Source organism: Schizosaccharomyces cryophilus, assembly GCF_000004155.1.
Source record: "Schizosaccharomyces cryophilus OY26 unplaced genomic scaffold supercont4.2, whole genome shotgun sequence".
Taxonomy (NCBI): Eukaryota; Fungi; Ascomycota; class Schizosaccharomycetes; order Schizosaccharomycetales; family Schizosaccharomycetaceae; genus Schizosaccharomyces; species Schizosaccharomyces cryophilus.
The window spans coordinates 603,377-616,619 of NW_013185625.1; the positions used below are offsets into that span (position 1 = coordinate 603,377).

Sequence of the window (13,243 nt, forward strand, 5' to 3'; positions counted from 1 at the left end):
AGATTCCTTTTGCTCTTATAAGACCTTGTTCTCACTAATTGATCTTAAGCAATTAAAGACTACACTCTTTATGATAATAATGACGTTGTAAATAGTGAGAGACATATGTTATTGCTATCTCTGATATCGCATCATTAGATCTCACTATATGCTTATATACAAATCGCCGCAGTCTTACTTACACCTTTTACAAATCACGCATAACAAATCCCAATTCAAATCCTTTTAGAAGATTTTGTTACGAGAAGAATGAGCTAATAGTCAATTGCAAACTTTTCAAATCTTTAATACCAATCGTATACATAACTTACTACTGGATTGTATTGATGGAAAATAAATTGATATGCCCAGACCCACAACGCACCTTCCCCCAATGTATTCTGCCCCCGACGGGAATAATAGGGCTGCCTCGAGTGACTCTCATAGAGATCATTCCTCTGTAGGGGGCAAAAGTGCCAAGATCGGGCAAGTGATTCACGTATGTATTCATGCTTCAAAAAGTGATATTGTCGCTGAAAGATTACAAGAATGCTAACATCTTTTAGCATTGCTTTTATAAAACAGGATTAGTGATTTTAGAGTCACGACTGAATGTCTCTGGGAACAATTCGTCTCGAGAAGGAACAAAAAAGAACAAATGGGTAGGTTATGAAAAGAAAGTTGATATGAGATTGCATTGATTTTGTTAAGTGCTGTTGTCTTCGAAGAGAATGGTAATTCTGAAATTAGAATCTTCAAGCTCGTCTTCCTTTGGGATATATTTTATTTCCTTTACCGGAATCCTAGAACACATATATTCTCTTTCTTAAGACTTCATGGGTCAGTTTTATCCTTTGTTCCTTAACAAAATAAAGCTCGTGTTTGCGTCTGTATCAGCTTTTTAGTCTTTTTTTTAATCTATTGTGGTACTGACGTTTGTTAAGTTTAATTTAGAAGTTGATGAAACAGATGTGTATGCAGACCAATTCAAATTATGGAAGTCAATTGATATGACTGCCGAGCGCAAGATTCCTCCGATGGTATTACATACATATTTTGACATATCCGACTTGTCTAGAAATCAAAAACTTTCCATATTTGACGGAAGAGAACATCATGTTATTGATTTGAACCGTTCTAAAGCTTCGAAGATTGTCCTTGAACGTTGGGTTGTATCATTGGACGGCGGAAGCTCTTCTGCGCCCGTTGAATTGGCTGTATTGTACAAAAAACTCGTTGTCCTTTTCCGTTCTTTATACACGTATACTCACCTTATGCCATTATGGAAATTAAAAAGTCGCATTAACAGACTTCGAGCTCACAATGCTTCCTTAAAAGTCGGATGCACTCTTTCAACGGATGACTTACTTCATGAAGATTTTGTACCTATTAATGCAGTTCTTTCTCCTACCTTAGGAAACAGTATTGCTGCGTATTCATTTAATCCGGTAAACACTCCTATGGGGAATTTTCGAATTTCGGTACAGTATCGAAAACATTGCCATTTTCAATTTCATAATCCTGATGCCATGTTATCCAATCAACTTCTTTCCACTGATTCGCCTAATACTGAATCTCATAGTCATAGGCATCAATCGACCACGGAAAGCGGAAATCAATTCTTGCATCCCCATTCTTCTTCTTTAGTTCGACAGCAATTGAAATCGAATGATCCGAATTTGCTTTTGGAATCTGAGATTCAGCAACTCGCTAGCGTTGAGTCAGTAACTGCTCATGCTGCTCCCTTGGTTTCTATACATCCTTTTAAATCTCCTTCCCTTTCTGCCTCTCCTGGATCCAATTTGGATACAATGTCAATATCTCCGAAGGTTGCCGTTAATCGATATATTCATCGTGGGCCCTCTTGCAGTTCATTAAATAGGGTATCAGTTATATCAGAAAGTTTAAGTAAATCGCGGTCGAAAATGCCCACTCTTCCTAGTTCTGGTAGTGTTGGTTTAAATGGCAACGATTTACACAATAACCCTATGCTTCGACGGTTCAGCAGTAGTTTTGTACCGCGGGAGCGAAGAGGAAGTACTAGTTCCAGAGCTCGATTGCAATTGGCTACTAATCAGCCTATTCGTAGTGTTCAAAAGCACGACAGTTATGAAAGCACTAGTGTTGATCGAAACGATCAAGTTGCTGATGGAATTGATTTAACACCTCGAGATGATTTAAGCGGATTCATACAATTGTTGGATAATCATGCCCAACATTTGCAAAACATTGGGGAAAGTAAGTCAGACTCGTCTTCTCTGGGAAAAGCGAGGAATGGGACTTTAAATGAATCTCCTCATGTAGGGACGCGGAATACTTCTGGGAGTAGTAACGAATTGTTCGGATTTGAGCACTTTGCGCCGAGCCAAAACGCTGCGATTGCGGATGATAAAGCGATAAGTCCAAGGGAAGATCTAACAAATTCCAATCATCATACAGTGCATGATCATACTTTAGGTGCATTGTGTTCAAGACTTTCTTTCTCGGAGAAGCCCGCTGATTCTGTTAGTTTGTCTCCGTTGTCTCCTGCATGCATGCCTCAAGAATCTACCAAACCTAGCACTTCAGGCTCACTTCCAAATCAATTTCATAAGTTTGAGAAAAACTCTGAAGTTCCCGCTACTTACCCTATACTGGAACAACAAGAGTCAAGTAGGAGCACTTCTTCGTCTGTTCCTCCACGTTTTGAATATCAGACCAGCCTGTCAAAATCTCTTGACCATTCTTTGACCCCTACAAGTTACCAAGCTACGAAGACTCCCGCGCCTCCGTTTGTGCTTGAGTCGAATCTCTCCCAGGAGTATCCGAAACAGCACTTTGATTCCATAGCTGAACATCATCAATGTATTGCTCCCTCAACCCCTGCTTTTGAATATTATAATGAACATAATGCGAATTATGATGACGACCTACTATTTGCAATGACTGATATGGCTTTAGAAACTCACCCTACAACTACATTACGAATCGGGTCAAAGGATAATAAAGGAGTTATGAAGTGAGTTCTGAAGTTAATGCTTTTACGTTACATGGATTTTAATAATTTTGTATATCCTTGTTTTATACCTTCCTCAAATTAGAGCGTTCTGAGGTTTTTTTTTAAAAAAAAAAAGAAAAAGATTAAGTATGAAATGAGTAACTAATAATGATTTTTAGAAATCAACTTTAAGTCTAGTAATGTTTAGTACTATACATATTAATGCTTACGAATGTTATGATTTGGTGGTTCGTGTCACTTACTAAGTAAAGTGAGTTATGAAAGATTATAGTAATTGAAATTAATTTTGGATATCATGTAAATAACCATCGTACCATGTAGACATCCTAATTAAACCCCAAGGATGCTTTTTTGTTAATTAAATCACCGTGTGTAAAGCTCTAGACGCCTCATTAATCAAGAACCAAAAGTAATGTATTTACAAATTTATTCAAAGACAAATTTCTTTCCTTGAAAAGGAGCTGCTGGCGGCAATTTCTGCTTTTTCCTAGCTTCCCAAGAAGGATGAAGTTTCTCTGCTTCTTGGGAAGATCTAGAACCAACGCCTTGTTGAGCCATAGCAACTTTACGTGCACGCTTAGCTTCACGTTCTTCAAATTTACGTTGACGCTCCTCTCGTTCTTGCTGTTCTTGTTCTTTCTTTTTAATAATGTGGTTAGCACCTTTTCCAAATTTTTTCTCCCAAATAGCTTGTCTAGCACGTTGACCACGACGGTTTTTTCTTTTGGGGATCTCTATTTCGTCCATTTCTTTTTCGACAAATTCATCATCTTCGCCTAATGGGTCAAGGAAGCCTGTAGCAAGCTCCGGGAGGTTATAGGAAAGGGACTTCGTTGCTGGAATGGTAAACATTTCGTCTTCCATATCACTATCTTCCTTGTTTATATCTTGGCCGTTTTCCCTATTCACGTCTTCCTGTGATGAAGCTTTAGGGGTCTCATGTTTAGTATCCATTTCATGGGGTTGATCAACAGAAGCATCATATTTTGATGAGACAGACGGTTTACTAGAAACTTCGTGCTGTTCTAGTTCTTTTTGCCCAGTTAAGCCCTCAGTTTGTTCAATTCGTTTACTTTCCGTCTCTGGTTTGTCCGATTTCAGTGAAGTTTGACCGAGAGGCTCAGGGTGTATTTCTGCTTCAGCCTTTAATGGAAGGTTCTGATCTGTTGCTTTTGTGGAACCCGCCTCCGGATTGTTTATTGATATGCATTTGTCAAGAAGACGACAACTAGCGTCGACGGACTCTAAAACAGGCTTTGAATTTAACAAGCGTGCAATAACGTTTTTCTCCTCATCGTTCGTTATGTCTGCTGGGAATTCTACCGGTTTATGCTCGTTGAGCAGATTTCGATAATCTTTATTACGAAGGACTTTTCGATAAAAGCAAAACTCGGTGAGTTTGGAAAAATCATACTTCTTTAAAAATTCGTATTCTTTTTCATACCGAACTACCTTATCGTTCTCCTCCTGCGCTCTTGCGCTTTTAATTCTTCGAGCAAGTTTTTGACGCTCAAACCCAACCGCTTTCTTAAGAGCATGAGTCAATTGTTTTTTAAAGTGATGTGTGCGTTTCTGTAAAAGCTCAGGACTCAAACGAGGTTTGGAACTCTTTGGCCTGATCGTCTTGTTCGATGTATGCTTCATGAAGAGGAAATCAAAGCGAAAACACGATACAAATGAAGTTAGAACTCACTTTTCTATAGCAAACAAAATAAAATTATTTAAATATACAGAGTTTCCTGCTTTCCTTTGATGATTCCAAAAGTTTTCAAATATTGAAGGTATTGAGGAGAAGATGAAATATTGTTAGTTAACAGTTTATTCAGTGCTGGTTTATTTGTTCTTTTTCTTTTGCAAGTTGTTTCTCAATATGAAAATAAATAAAGTAAAAATAAAACTCTCATTCTTGAGTAGGTGTTAAAATAGATTGAGCCTATAGTAACTGAGTATATACCTGAGGGATTGTCATATTACTTTTGAAAGAGTTGAAGACAATTAAAGGGATAAAAGAGAACAAAAGAAACATGGGCAAATACTTGGAAGGGTTCGAACAGTCGAGCTTTGAGCTTGTATCATTTAAAGCGATATAAATTGTAGCATAAAAAAACACCCAAGGAATCGGTCCCATCGTACTTCAATAATTTATTTACGCAGCATTCCTTTCGAAAATTAAAATACGATTTGAGCGTCTGATAGATATCACTTTTTGACTTTCTCGAAGGGTGACAGAAGAAAACTTCGACTGGCATCAATATGTTTTTTCGGATCCTGAATGGACACAGAAAGTGTTCACAGATTGCTTGTAGAAGGAAATAAAGGTATCGAACTCATTCCCTTTCTTCACAGTTCGGGTGATCCTTCTTTTCTTTAGAAATACACGTTGTCTGAATCGGTATGTAAGTAAACTTCTATCCACTGATGGCTCTAATTTCCAACACATTCAGGTGAGTCTGATCGTTCATGCTTTGATCCATAGGGCATTTAGATATCGCATAAGTTATAGAGTGCAATACTTTTCTTTTGGACTATGAGGGATCCATTCAAACCTTCCATATAGTACCCAACAAGTGAATGAAGCCATTTCATGAAGACTTTCGTCTTAAGTAAAGAGCAATGGATCTGAAAATATGCTTGTGTAATAAACACTAGTCCATTTCATCTGCCCTGACGGGTCTCATTTTATTCCTCACAAAAATTAGCAAGTACCATAAAAATAAATCATCAAGATGTACTAAATATCCTTTTATGTAGTTTATGATACCTTGAACTATGTTTCACCAATATGTGAATAGGTAACTAGCCATAGGCAAAAACGCATACTTCTTCCATAAAATCAATTTGAACCAATATTATAAGTCCCTCTTGCTCATTTTATTCTTAGATACATGAAATCAACCCGTTTTCGAGATTTGAACATTTTGTGAGTTTCGTGACCGAAGGCTCCATCATGTCCTCTTGTACGACAGACGTTATTTGTCAGTTTGAGGAAATTCTTTCAGCTTTCTCAATAGAAAGTCGACTTATCTCCTTTAATTAATTGCATATGCGTATAGAAAAGTCTGGGTTCCAGCATATTTCATTTCTCACTTCAAGATTTCCCAAGGTTGATTATCTTCGTCTTGGTGAATGTCAGCAACATTTTGTTCAAAAATGGTTGGACTTTAAATCAAATAAATGTCATTCCCCTCCACAGCCTACCATCCTTACAGCTCAGGTTTGCCCTGTCTATACGTTAGGCAGGAGAGATACAAAAACGAATTTTCATAACTCCATTGATGGAGTCAAAGTCATCAAAGCACTAAGAGGCGGTCAAACAACGTATCATGGTCCAGGACAATTACTTGTGTATCCAATATTGGATTTAAGTGCCTTTCATTTGAGTCCTCGAAAATACGTTTCTAAGCTTGAGGAAGCAATTATACAGACTTGCAGGCATTTTGGAATGACGACGGCCCACACGAATGAGCACACAGGAGTTTGGCTAACGGATGACGAAAAGATTGCTGCTATAGGTATTCATTTACGAAGGTATATTACAAGTCATGGATTAGCTCTTAATGTATCTACTGATTTGGAGAAATTCAAAAAGATTGTTGCTTGTGGCTTGCAGGATAAAACGACAACAAGCTTTCAAGCCCAAGGAGTAAATGTTGAACTGAAAACAGTCGAGCAAGTACTTGTTCAGCATTTGATTGATGCTTTATTGAAATAAAAAAATAAAAGACAAAAAAATAGAAATTCGACATTCATTTTATCTTCTGCAAAATGACATTATACCTATTTTAGTCGTGTGATATGAGCACTCCTTTTCTTGTAAAGATGAAGTTTTTACGTACATCCTTCTCCATCTAATTTAAATAAATTTATGGAAAGGGAAGAGCTTGCCAAAATGAAAATGTTGGACGACGGGGTATTTACTGAGAACCTCAACATCGTACATCTTCAACAATCCCTGATTTAGTTAGTTAGAAAAAACATTTTGAACCAACGAAAAATTTACTTACTTGATTGACTTTCGACCATGAAGGAACAGCTGTTATGTCGTAAAGTATGGGGGAATGCTCATAAAATGGACCTTTTTTCATAACGTTAATAAATTCAATTGCACTGAAATATAAATTAGATTTTGAGAGTTCCGCAGTAAGTTCTTTATCAAGGATTGCACTAGGTCGTAAACCCAAGACATTACCACTGGGAGATGCCAGCTGTGCCGATCCAAATATGTATGGAATGAAAAAGTGGTCATCAAGTCCCCAAACACCATGTGATCCCGCTGGCTCCAACCGATATTTCTGGACTAGTCTCCGGCAAACTTCAAGGTACGTATGCGAAACATACAAGGCCACAGCGGCGCAATCTTCGTATGTTAGAAGGTTGAGTAAATCTAGTCCTTTCAAAAAACCCAAAAAATTTAGCTCGTGCCCTGTCCCAAAATCTATTCTTTGCGCATTTCCAAAAGAACCAAGAAAGTAATCCAGTAATTCTACTTGGGCGGCGCCTAAGGAAGATGGAACAATTGTATCCAACATCGTAGGTGCACTTTCCATTAACTTTGCATGCCATTTCCGAAATGCGGGATTTCCAAAGCGATGTCTTCCAGGCTCAAGAGGGACGGATTCTGTAATTTCCTGAACTTGCTCCAGTACATCTAGAACATTGGCAACTCTGCTGGAATAATGTACATGATAGTCCTTTATACCCACGCAAGCAACGTTTAATGCTTGAATGTAGCTAACAATCCGAAAATATGCCTTGGACATTCGAAAATGCTGCATATCTTTTGCCTCGTTAATGAGTTTTTCAGGCTGTCTGAATTCGCTAACTTTATCAAACGTCTCATTGTCTAGTTCCTCAATTTTTTCTCTTGGCAGTTCTTTCATGACTTCTGGCAGGTCTGACCTAAGTATTATAGAAATAGTGCAAATATGTTTTTTGAAAAACGAGAAACAAGAGTCTATTTCAATAGATCAATAGATCAATAAATAAAATAATGAATTTCCAAATTTTATGCTTAAACCTATGAATATCCAGGGAATCCTAGAAAATTGGAGGAAATCTATACTTTGTAGATGGTTTCTTCATAGGGACGTAAGTTCTTTAACACATAGCCTCTGACAAACAAACGGTCTCCTTTAATGTATTATCGTAATTCATTCAATTTCTAACATTATAGAAGTATATTTTTAAATTGAAGACGGACAGTGCTTGTCATTTGTGGTCTAAACCAGATCTATCATACAAAACAAGCGAAGATTCGCCTGTTGAGCATTACGTTCAAACCCACATTCCTTGTAAAATATACTGCCTTTTCTATTTGTATTCCAGCATGCTCTGGCAGAAAGACACGCTTTTGTTTACTATCGATGGAGACTTAGAGTGCGTTAGTAAACATAGACAAGTATATTTGGTTGACAATGTGTAGGGCATTTATTTCTGTTTTAACTCGCAGTATATAAGTTCTGCACTTTGAAAAAAATATATTAACAATTGCGGAACATGTAATTGATCGGTGAAATGAACAAAGGTTGTCTCATTGCTTCTGCTTGTCAAGATATGGGACAGTTTCGTATACACCAGGTCAATCCTATGCAACATGTTAACTTTAATTATATTACTCCTTATATATTTAGTTCTTTATACCATTACTTATTAATTATTTTTTTTATATTTAGACTTGGTAGAAGACACTAAAGACAGACAGACCAAGTCAATGTTCAAAATTAAGACATCGTTGGTGATCGGTATATATTTTACTGGGACTGCGTCCAATATCCCTAAACCAAATGTTCATTGGTAGAAGGAAACTTACCTGGAGCCTTTTGTATTCAGAAAAGTAAATAATGGGAAAAAGTAGCAAAGATAAGGTAAGGAAACACATTGAAGGAAATATCTGAAAGAAACGAAAGGAACTATGCAAATTTTGGAATGGAACAAGAAAGAATGGCCACATTATAGCGACCTGCGTCGTTAATAGCCGAGTCTACGCGTCTTGGGGCATGAGTCTTTACATTCCTTTTAGTTTCTTTTCTTTTTTTTTCAAGGAATGCTTTTTTTTTGGGGAAAAGCTTTGACTAACGGGAATCTTTAAAGAGAGACGCGTATTACCGACTAGCAAAAGAGCAAGGATGGAGAGCGCGATCAGCGTTTAAGTTGATGCAGCTAGACGAACAATTCCACTTGTTTGAAGGAGCAAAACGCGTTGTCGATTTGTGTGCTGCACCAGGGTCTTGGTCGCAAGTCTTGTCACGCAGATTAATGTAAGTGTAAATTGTTTGTTTCCTCTTTCCCTTTTTCTTATCCTGACAAATTTTGTAGAGAAAATTTTGACTCTACCGCAAGTAGTGAAGAACGCCCAAGAATTGTCGCCGTGGATCTTCAACCAATGGCTCCCATAGATGGTGTTCACACTTTGCAATTAGACATTACTCATCCAAAAACGCTGTCAATTATTTTATCTCAGTTTGGCAATGAACCAGCGGATTTGGTCGTCAGTGACGGTATGCATACATTCTAGCCAGTTTATGATGCTTTTTCAAATCTAATATGTTTCTTTCTTTGTAGGTGCTCCAGATGTTACTGGCTTACATGATCTAGATGAGTATATTCAAGCACAGATTCTGTTGGCGGCATTTAACATGGCTGTCTGCATTTTAAAGCCAGGTGGAAAGTTTGTCGCTAAAATATTCCGCGGAAGAGATGTTTCTTTATTATATTCACAACTTCGATTGATGTTTCGAAAGGTTACATGTGCAAAGCCTAGAAGCTCGCGTGCTAGTTCCTTAGAGTCTTTTGTTGTCTGTGAAGATTTTTGTCCCCCTCCTGATTTCCAACCAGATCTTTCGAAACCTCTTTGTGTAGTTGATCCCAACTGTTCCCATGAAATCGCCCCTTTTATCGCATGTGGTGATTTGGATAGCTATGATGCCGATGCTACATATCCCATCGATTCTACGTCAAAAGCCACGCCATTAGAAGTTGTACAACCTCCTACGGCACCTCCTTATAAACGTGCTATGGAATTGAAACATCAGGGACTTTTATAAGACAAAAAGCTAGATTCTCCTTTCTTGTTCGTTTCTGTTTTGTTCGTTTTAGGATTTATTGGTTTGTATATTTAATCTCTTTTGTTAAACTACATATGGACTTAGAACGCTCGCCTAGAAGGCTATGTGAACGATCAGTTTCTTTCACGCTTTACTTTTGTTGACCCTAATACTTCATGTATGCTATAGTTTCTGGGGTAATAGTATACAAAAGTTTCAATCTAATAAATTAATTCTTTCTGGTTTTGTCTTAAATTTTTCTGAAACTGCTATCCTTTAGTTTAAAACTGCAACAGTTTGTTATTCTTTGTGTATAGCATGTATAATAGATTTTCTGGGTCAATTATTTTGTACAGGAAATAGGAAACTATAAAGCCTTTATTATATTTTCTTTGTTTTGATCCATCTTCGCCTTTTGCTTGCTATAAATATCGTTTACCAAAGTCTTTTTGCTATCCGATCATTACTAAGGATTACGCATTTGTTGGCAAAGTGTCTTTCACCAAATTCTTGCAAGTTCCTGTGAATGCTTTTATTACAAATTAAAATTCTACTTTGATTGCTTTAATGACTTAGATATTATTACTGAAGTGGATCTAGCGGCCTCTTTTTAGTTTTATTATTTTTTTCAAACTGACTTAAAGGTGATTTACTCCCAATCATCAGAAATTCTTGAATTTTAACTTACTAAAGCTTTTTCTTTTCGTTTTATTTTTGTTTTTTAATATATTTTGCGTTTCTTTGCTCTGACTTTGTCAGTTTCGGGGTAGAAGTTTTTTATTTTTTTCTAAAGACACTTTGAAAGCTCAATTACTTTTGATACGTCAAAAGGTTAATAACAATTGAGACTCATGCCTCCTCTAACGGTAAATGACTCCGACAATGGCTCCGAAAACATCGGGTTTGATCCTTCATCAACATTGTTAGGCAAACTACTGATTTTCCTAATAGTGGCTCTGTGCTTCTCGTTTATCTTTTCTATGTTATTTCGTGAACACCGTAATGCATTGCATATTCTGCGAGAGCGACAAGGGCTTATTTCGAGACAACGCAGAGGGCGCATCGAAGCTACAGATACCGCTTTACAGAGACGACGAAACAATGAGCCTTTGCCCACTTATGAACCTCCAGAAATTAGTACTTTCGCAAATGTTGAAGACTACCCTGTTTCAAATACCCCTCCACCACCGGCTACTTTTAATGAGCTTGGAGAATTCGTGGAACAAAACCCCGTAAGTGCTTCTGGTTTTCCTGAGAGCCCGCCTTCTTATGATAACATTTCTTTTGCACAAGATGAAACGAGTTTGAAATAAAACTTTGCGTCTTTTTCTTGTATATTTTTTTTTCCACATACTCTTTGCGTTATGATCATCTATAATAATTCGTTTGGGTCCTTTTGTTTTTACTTCTGAATGTCGTTTTATGTTACACTATTATTATCAATATATACTGATTTGGCTCATATCTGAACTTATAAGTATATACATGTTATTGAAATAACTTGAAAAGAATCATACGTATCTTGTAAATATTCATGTAAGCATACAAACTTCTCATGCTTCTTTGCTTAATTAGTCATTGACCTCAAGAATTCTTTTAGTACAAAAAAAACATCATAGTTGTAACTTCATTATAGAGAATTGCCAAAGATTTGATATCTACGAGCGATGGAGGCTCCATACTCTTCATAATCGGCTTTTGTATGACAATAAGCTCCAAATTCAGGCTATGTTTGTTAGCAAACTTTAAAATAGTAATAGAAAAAAGAAAAACACATACAGTCTGAGCAAGTAAGCTTCCACCGAACCATACAGCATTGCGCTGTCGCTTGTGAGAAATTACATTTACGTCTACACCACCACTCTTGGCACCCGAAAGCATTTCACTGCGATGAATACGTTCATCAACAATATGCTTAATGTCTCTTTGAAGACGATGTCCAAAATTTTTAAATAGGGTACTACCACCAGACAAAACAATGTTTTTGTATAAACCTTTACGAACGTCAATGGGCGAGCTCTGCACAACATTATCAACAAGTTCAGGTAAAGGAGTTAAAAAGTCAGACGAAGCAATTTCAGGATTAAAGAAAATCTCAGGAGCAAGAAAACGCTCAAAGCCAACGTCTATCGCTGTAGTGCGGCCTCCCAAGGTTTCGGCTGTGTGCTTAAGATAACGATCGGGTTCTTGATCGAAACGAGCGAATTCTTTGACAATATCGGGGCAAACATAGGCGTAGTCTTCTTTAATACGTTCAGCAGTTTTCAAACTGGAATCGAGTTCATTACGATCACGGAGTAAAGATTGGACAAAATAAGTAACGTCACGACCAGCAATGGGCATTGTCTTGATAGAGGAGCCAATAACATAACCTTCGGCCTATACAACGTTAGTCCTTCCAAACAACAACACTAACATATATATAACATACCACTGGAATAATATGGGTAACACCATCACCAGAGTCGACGACAGTACCTGTTAAAGAGCGTTCAGTGACTTTAGAAGAGGTCCAAGAAGCAGCCAAAGCCAAGACTGCTTGAACAGCAATGTAAAGACCAGCACAATTGAAAGATTCAAACATAATTTCAGCAGTATTCTCACGATTTTCAGGCGGGTTTAAAGGAGGTTCAGTCAAAAGAAAGTAGTGGTCTTCAGGCTCGCAACGAAGATATTTAAAGAGAGATTGTTGCCAAAAGCGTTCCATGTGATCCCAGTTCTCAACTTGACCATGACGAATTGGGTAGTCTAAAGAATAACCAGCAGATGCTTTGCTAAGAGCATCACTACCAATGAAGAAGTCCAAGTCTTCTGTTCCACGCTTTCCAGAAAGGTGTCCGCTGCCTTTTGGTGCTAAATAGGAAGGCTTCGAAGGGACTGCTGGTCTTGCACCACCTGCAGATCGTGTTGCAATGACTGTTGGAAATACGTACGAAGGAGCATCATTTCCGGCATAACTAAGAAACAAGTTCAATTAGTAATCATTTCATTTCGCTTAGAATAAAATTGATTTGTTCTACTTGATCCTTTCATACCCTAGCTTGCTATAGCCGGTACCACTAGAAATCGCGTTAGTACTGATGTATTCTTCAACCCACCGAAGCTAATATAGATACACTTACTTGTCCATGATAATAGGCACATTAGAGGAAGCCATTGCTATGAATCTATAGATTTGATAAACAAAATGAAGTTGGTTCCTGTTCTATTCAATGTCAGCATC

At 37.5% G+C, this 13,243-nt stretch overlaps 7 protein-coding genes across 7 annotated transcripts; 4 read left to right on the forward strand and 3 right to left on the reverse strand.

Moving 5' to 3' along the window:
* The first annotated feature begins 172 nt into the window (after positions 1-172).
* Positions 173-3,269, forward strand: SPOG_01802 (autophagy associated protein kinase regulatory subunit Atg13). The gene is made up of 3 exons (XM_013166906.1): positions 173-478; positions 546-641; positions 924-3,269. The coding sequence occupies exons 1-3, from the start codon at positions 344-346 to the stop codon at positions 2,979-2,981; spliced, it is 2,289 nt and encodes a 762-aa protein (XP_013022360.1). The 5' UTR covers positions 173-343; the 3' UTR covers positions 2,982-3,269.
* Positions 3,270-3,403: 134 nt separating this feature from the next.
* On the reverse strand, positions 3,404-4,621 carry SPOG_01803 (BUD22 family protein; the record flags this gene model as incomplete). The annotated part of the gene is made up of 2 exons (XM_013166907.1): positions 3,404-4,393; positions 4,430-4,621. 2 exons carry the CDS (start codon positions 4,619-4,621, stop codon positions 3,404-3,406), a joined length of 1,182 nt encoding a protein of 393 aa, XP_013022361.1.
* Positions 4,622-5,745: 1,124 nt separating this feature from the next.
* SPOG_01804 (lipoate-protein ligase) lies at positions 5,746-7,105 on the forward strand. The gene has a single exon (XM_013166908.1). It carries the CDS (start codon positions 6,021-6,023, stop codon positions 6,687-6,689), a length of 669 nt encoding a protein of 222 aa, XP_013022362.1. The 5' UTR covers positions 5,746-6,020; the 3' UTR covers positions 6,690-7,105.
* On the reverse strand, positions 6,678-8,655 carry SPOG_01805 (protein phosphatase type 2A). The gene is made up of 3 exons (XM_013166909.1): positions 8,618-8,655; positions 6,982-8,561; positions 6,678-6,929 (listed from the first exon to the last, which is right to left on the reverse strand). The coding sequence occupies exons 2-3, from the start codon at positions 7,855-7,857 to the stop codon at positions 6,831-6,833; spliced, it is 975 nt and encodes a 324-aa protein (XP_013022363.1). The 5' UTR covers positions 7,858-8,561; positions 8,618-8,655; the 3' UTR covers positions 6,678-6,830.
* A 136-nt stretch (positions 8,656-8,791) lies between these two features.
* SPOG_01806 (tRNA 2'-O-ribose methyltransferase) lies at positions 8,792-10,263 on the forward strand. The gene is made up of 4 exons (XM_013166910.1): positions 8,792-8,841; positions 9,068-9,234; positions 9,293-9,474; positions 9,539-10,263. Exons 1-4 carry the CDS (start codon positions 8,818-8,820, stop codon positions 10,018-10,020), a joined length of 855 nt encoding a protein of 284 aa, XP_013022364.1. The 5' UTR covers positions 8,792-8,817; the 3' UTR covers positions 10,021-10,263.
* A 249-nt stretch (positions 10,264-10,512) lies between these two features.
* On the forward strand, positions 10,513-11,483 carry SPOG_01807 (uncharacterized protein). The gene has a single exon (XM_013166911.1). The coding sequence runs from the start codon at positions 10,872-10,874 to the stop codon at positions 11,331-11,333; it is 462 nt and encodes a 153-aa protein (XP_013022365.1). The 5' UTR covers positions 10,513-10,871; the 3' UTR covers positions 11,334-11,483.
* Positions 11,365-13,227, reverse strand: SPOG_01808 (actin-like protein Arp3). The gene is made up of 5 exons (XM_013166912.1): positions 13,143-13,227; positions 13,056-13,079; positions 12,452-12,977; positions 11,800-12,399; positions 11,365-11,746 (listed from the first exon to the last, which is right to left on the reverse strand). Exons 1-5 carry the CDS (start codon positions 13,175-13,177, stop codon positions 11,651-11,653), a joined length of 1,281 nt encoding a protein of 426 aa, XP_013022366.1. The 5' UTR covers positions 13,178-13,227; the 3' UTR covers positions 11,365-11,650.
* Positions 13,228-13,243: the final 16 nt, after the last annotated feature.

Excerpts from the sequence above, each read along its gene's own strand:
- SPOG_01802 (XM_013166906.1), top strand. The coding sequence starts at position 344 with ATGCCCAGACCCACAACGCACCTTCCCCCAATGTATTCTGCCCCCGAC. Across the intron at positions 479-545 it reads AGATCGGGCAAGTGATTCAC|CATTGCTTTTATAAAACAGG; the intron begins GTATGTATTCAT and ends AACATCTTTTAG. Across the intron at positions 642-923 it reads GAACAAAAAAGAACAAATGG|TTTAATTTAGAAGTTGATGA; the intron begins GTAGGTTATGAA and ends ACGTTTGTTAAG.
- SPOG_01804 (XM_013166908.1), top strand. The coding sequence starts at position 6,021 with ATGCGTATAGAAAAGTCTGGGTTCCAGCATATTTCATTTCTCACTTCA.
- SPOG_01805 (XM_013166909.1), bottom strand. The coding sequence starts at position 7,857 with ATGAAAGAACTGCCAAGAGAAAAAATTGAGGAACTAGACAATGAGACG. Across the intron at positions 6,930-6,981 it reads CATGGTCGAAAGTCAATCAA|GGATTGTTGAAGATGTACGA; the intron begins GTAAGTAAATTT and ends TAACTAAATCAG.
- SPOG_01806 (XM_013166910.1), top strand. The coding sequence starts at position 8,818 with ATGGGAAAAAGTAGCAAAGATAAG. Across the intron at positions 9,235-9,292 it reads GTCTTGTCACGCAGATTAAT|AGAAAATTTTGACTCTACCG; the intron begins GTAAGTGTAAAT and ends CAAATTTTGTAG. Across the intron at positions 9,475-9,538 it reads GGATTTGGTCGTCAGTGACG|GTGCTCCAGATGTTACTGGC; the intron begins GTATGCATACAT and ends CTTTCTTTGTAG.
- SPOG_01807 (XM_013166911.1), top strand. The coding sequence starts at position 10,872 with ATGCCTCCTCTAACGGTAAATGACTCCGACAATGGCTCCGAAAACATC.
- SPOG_01808 (XM_013166912.1), bottom strand. The coding sequence starts at position 13,177 with ATGGCTTCCTCTAATGTGCCTATTATCATGGACAA. Across the intron at positions 12,978-13,055 it reads ACCGGCTATAGCAAGCTAGG|TTATGCCGGAAATGATGCTC; the intron begins GTATGAAAGGAT and ends CTTGTTTCTTAG. Across the intron at positions 12,400-12,451 it reads TTACCCATATTATTCCAGTG|GCCGAAGGTTATGTTATTGG; the intron begins GTATGTTATATA and ends AACGTTGTATAG.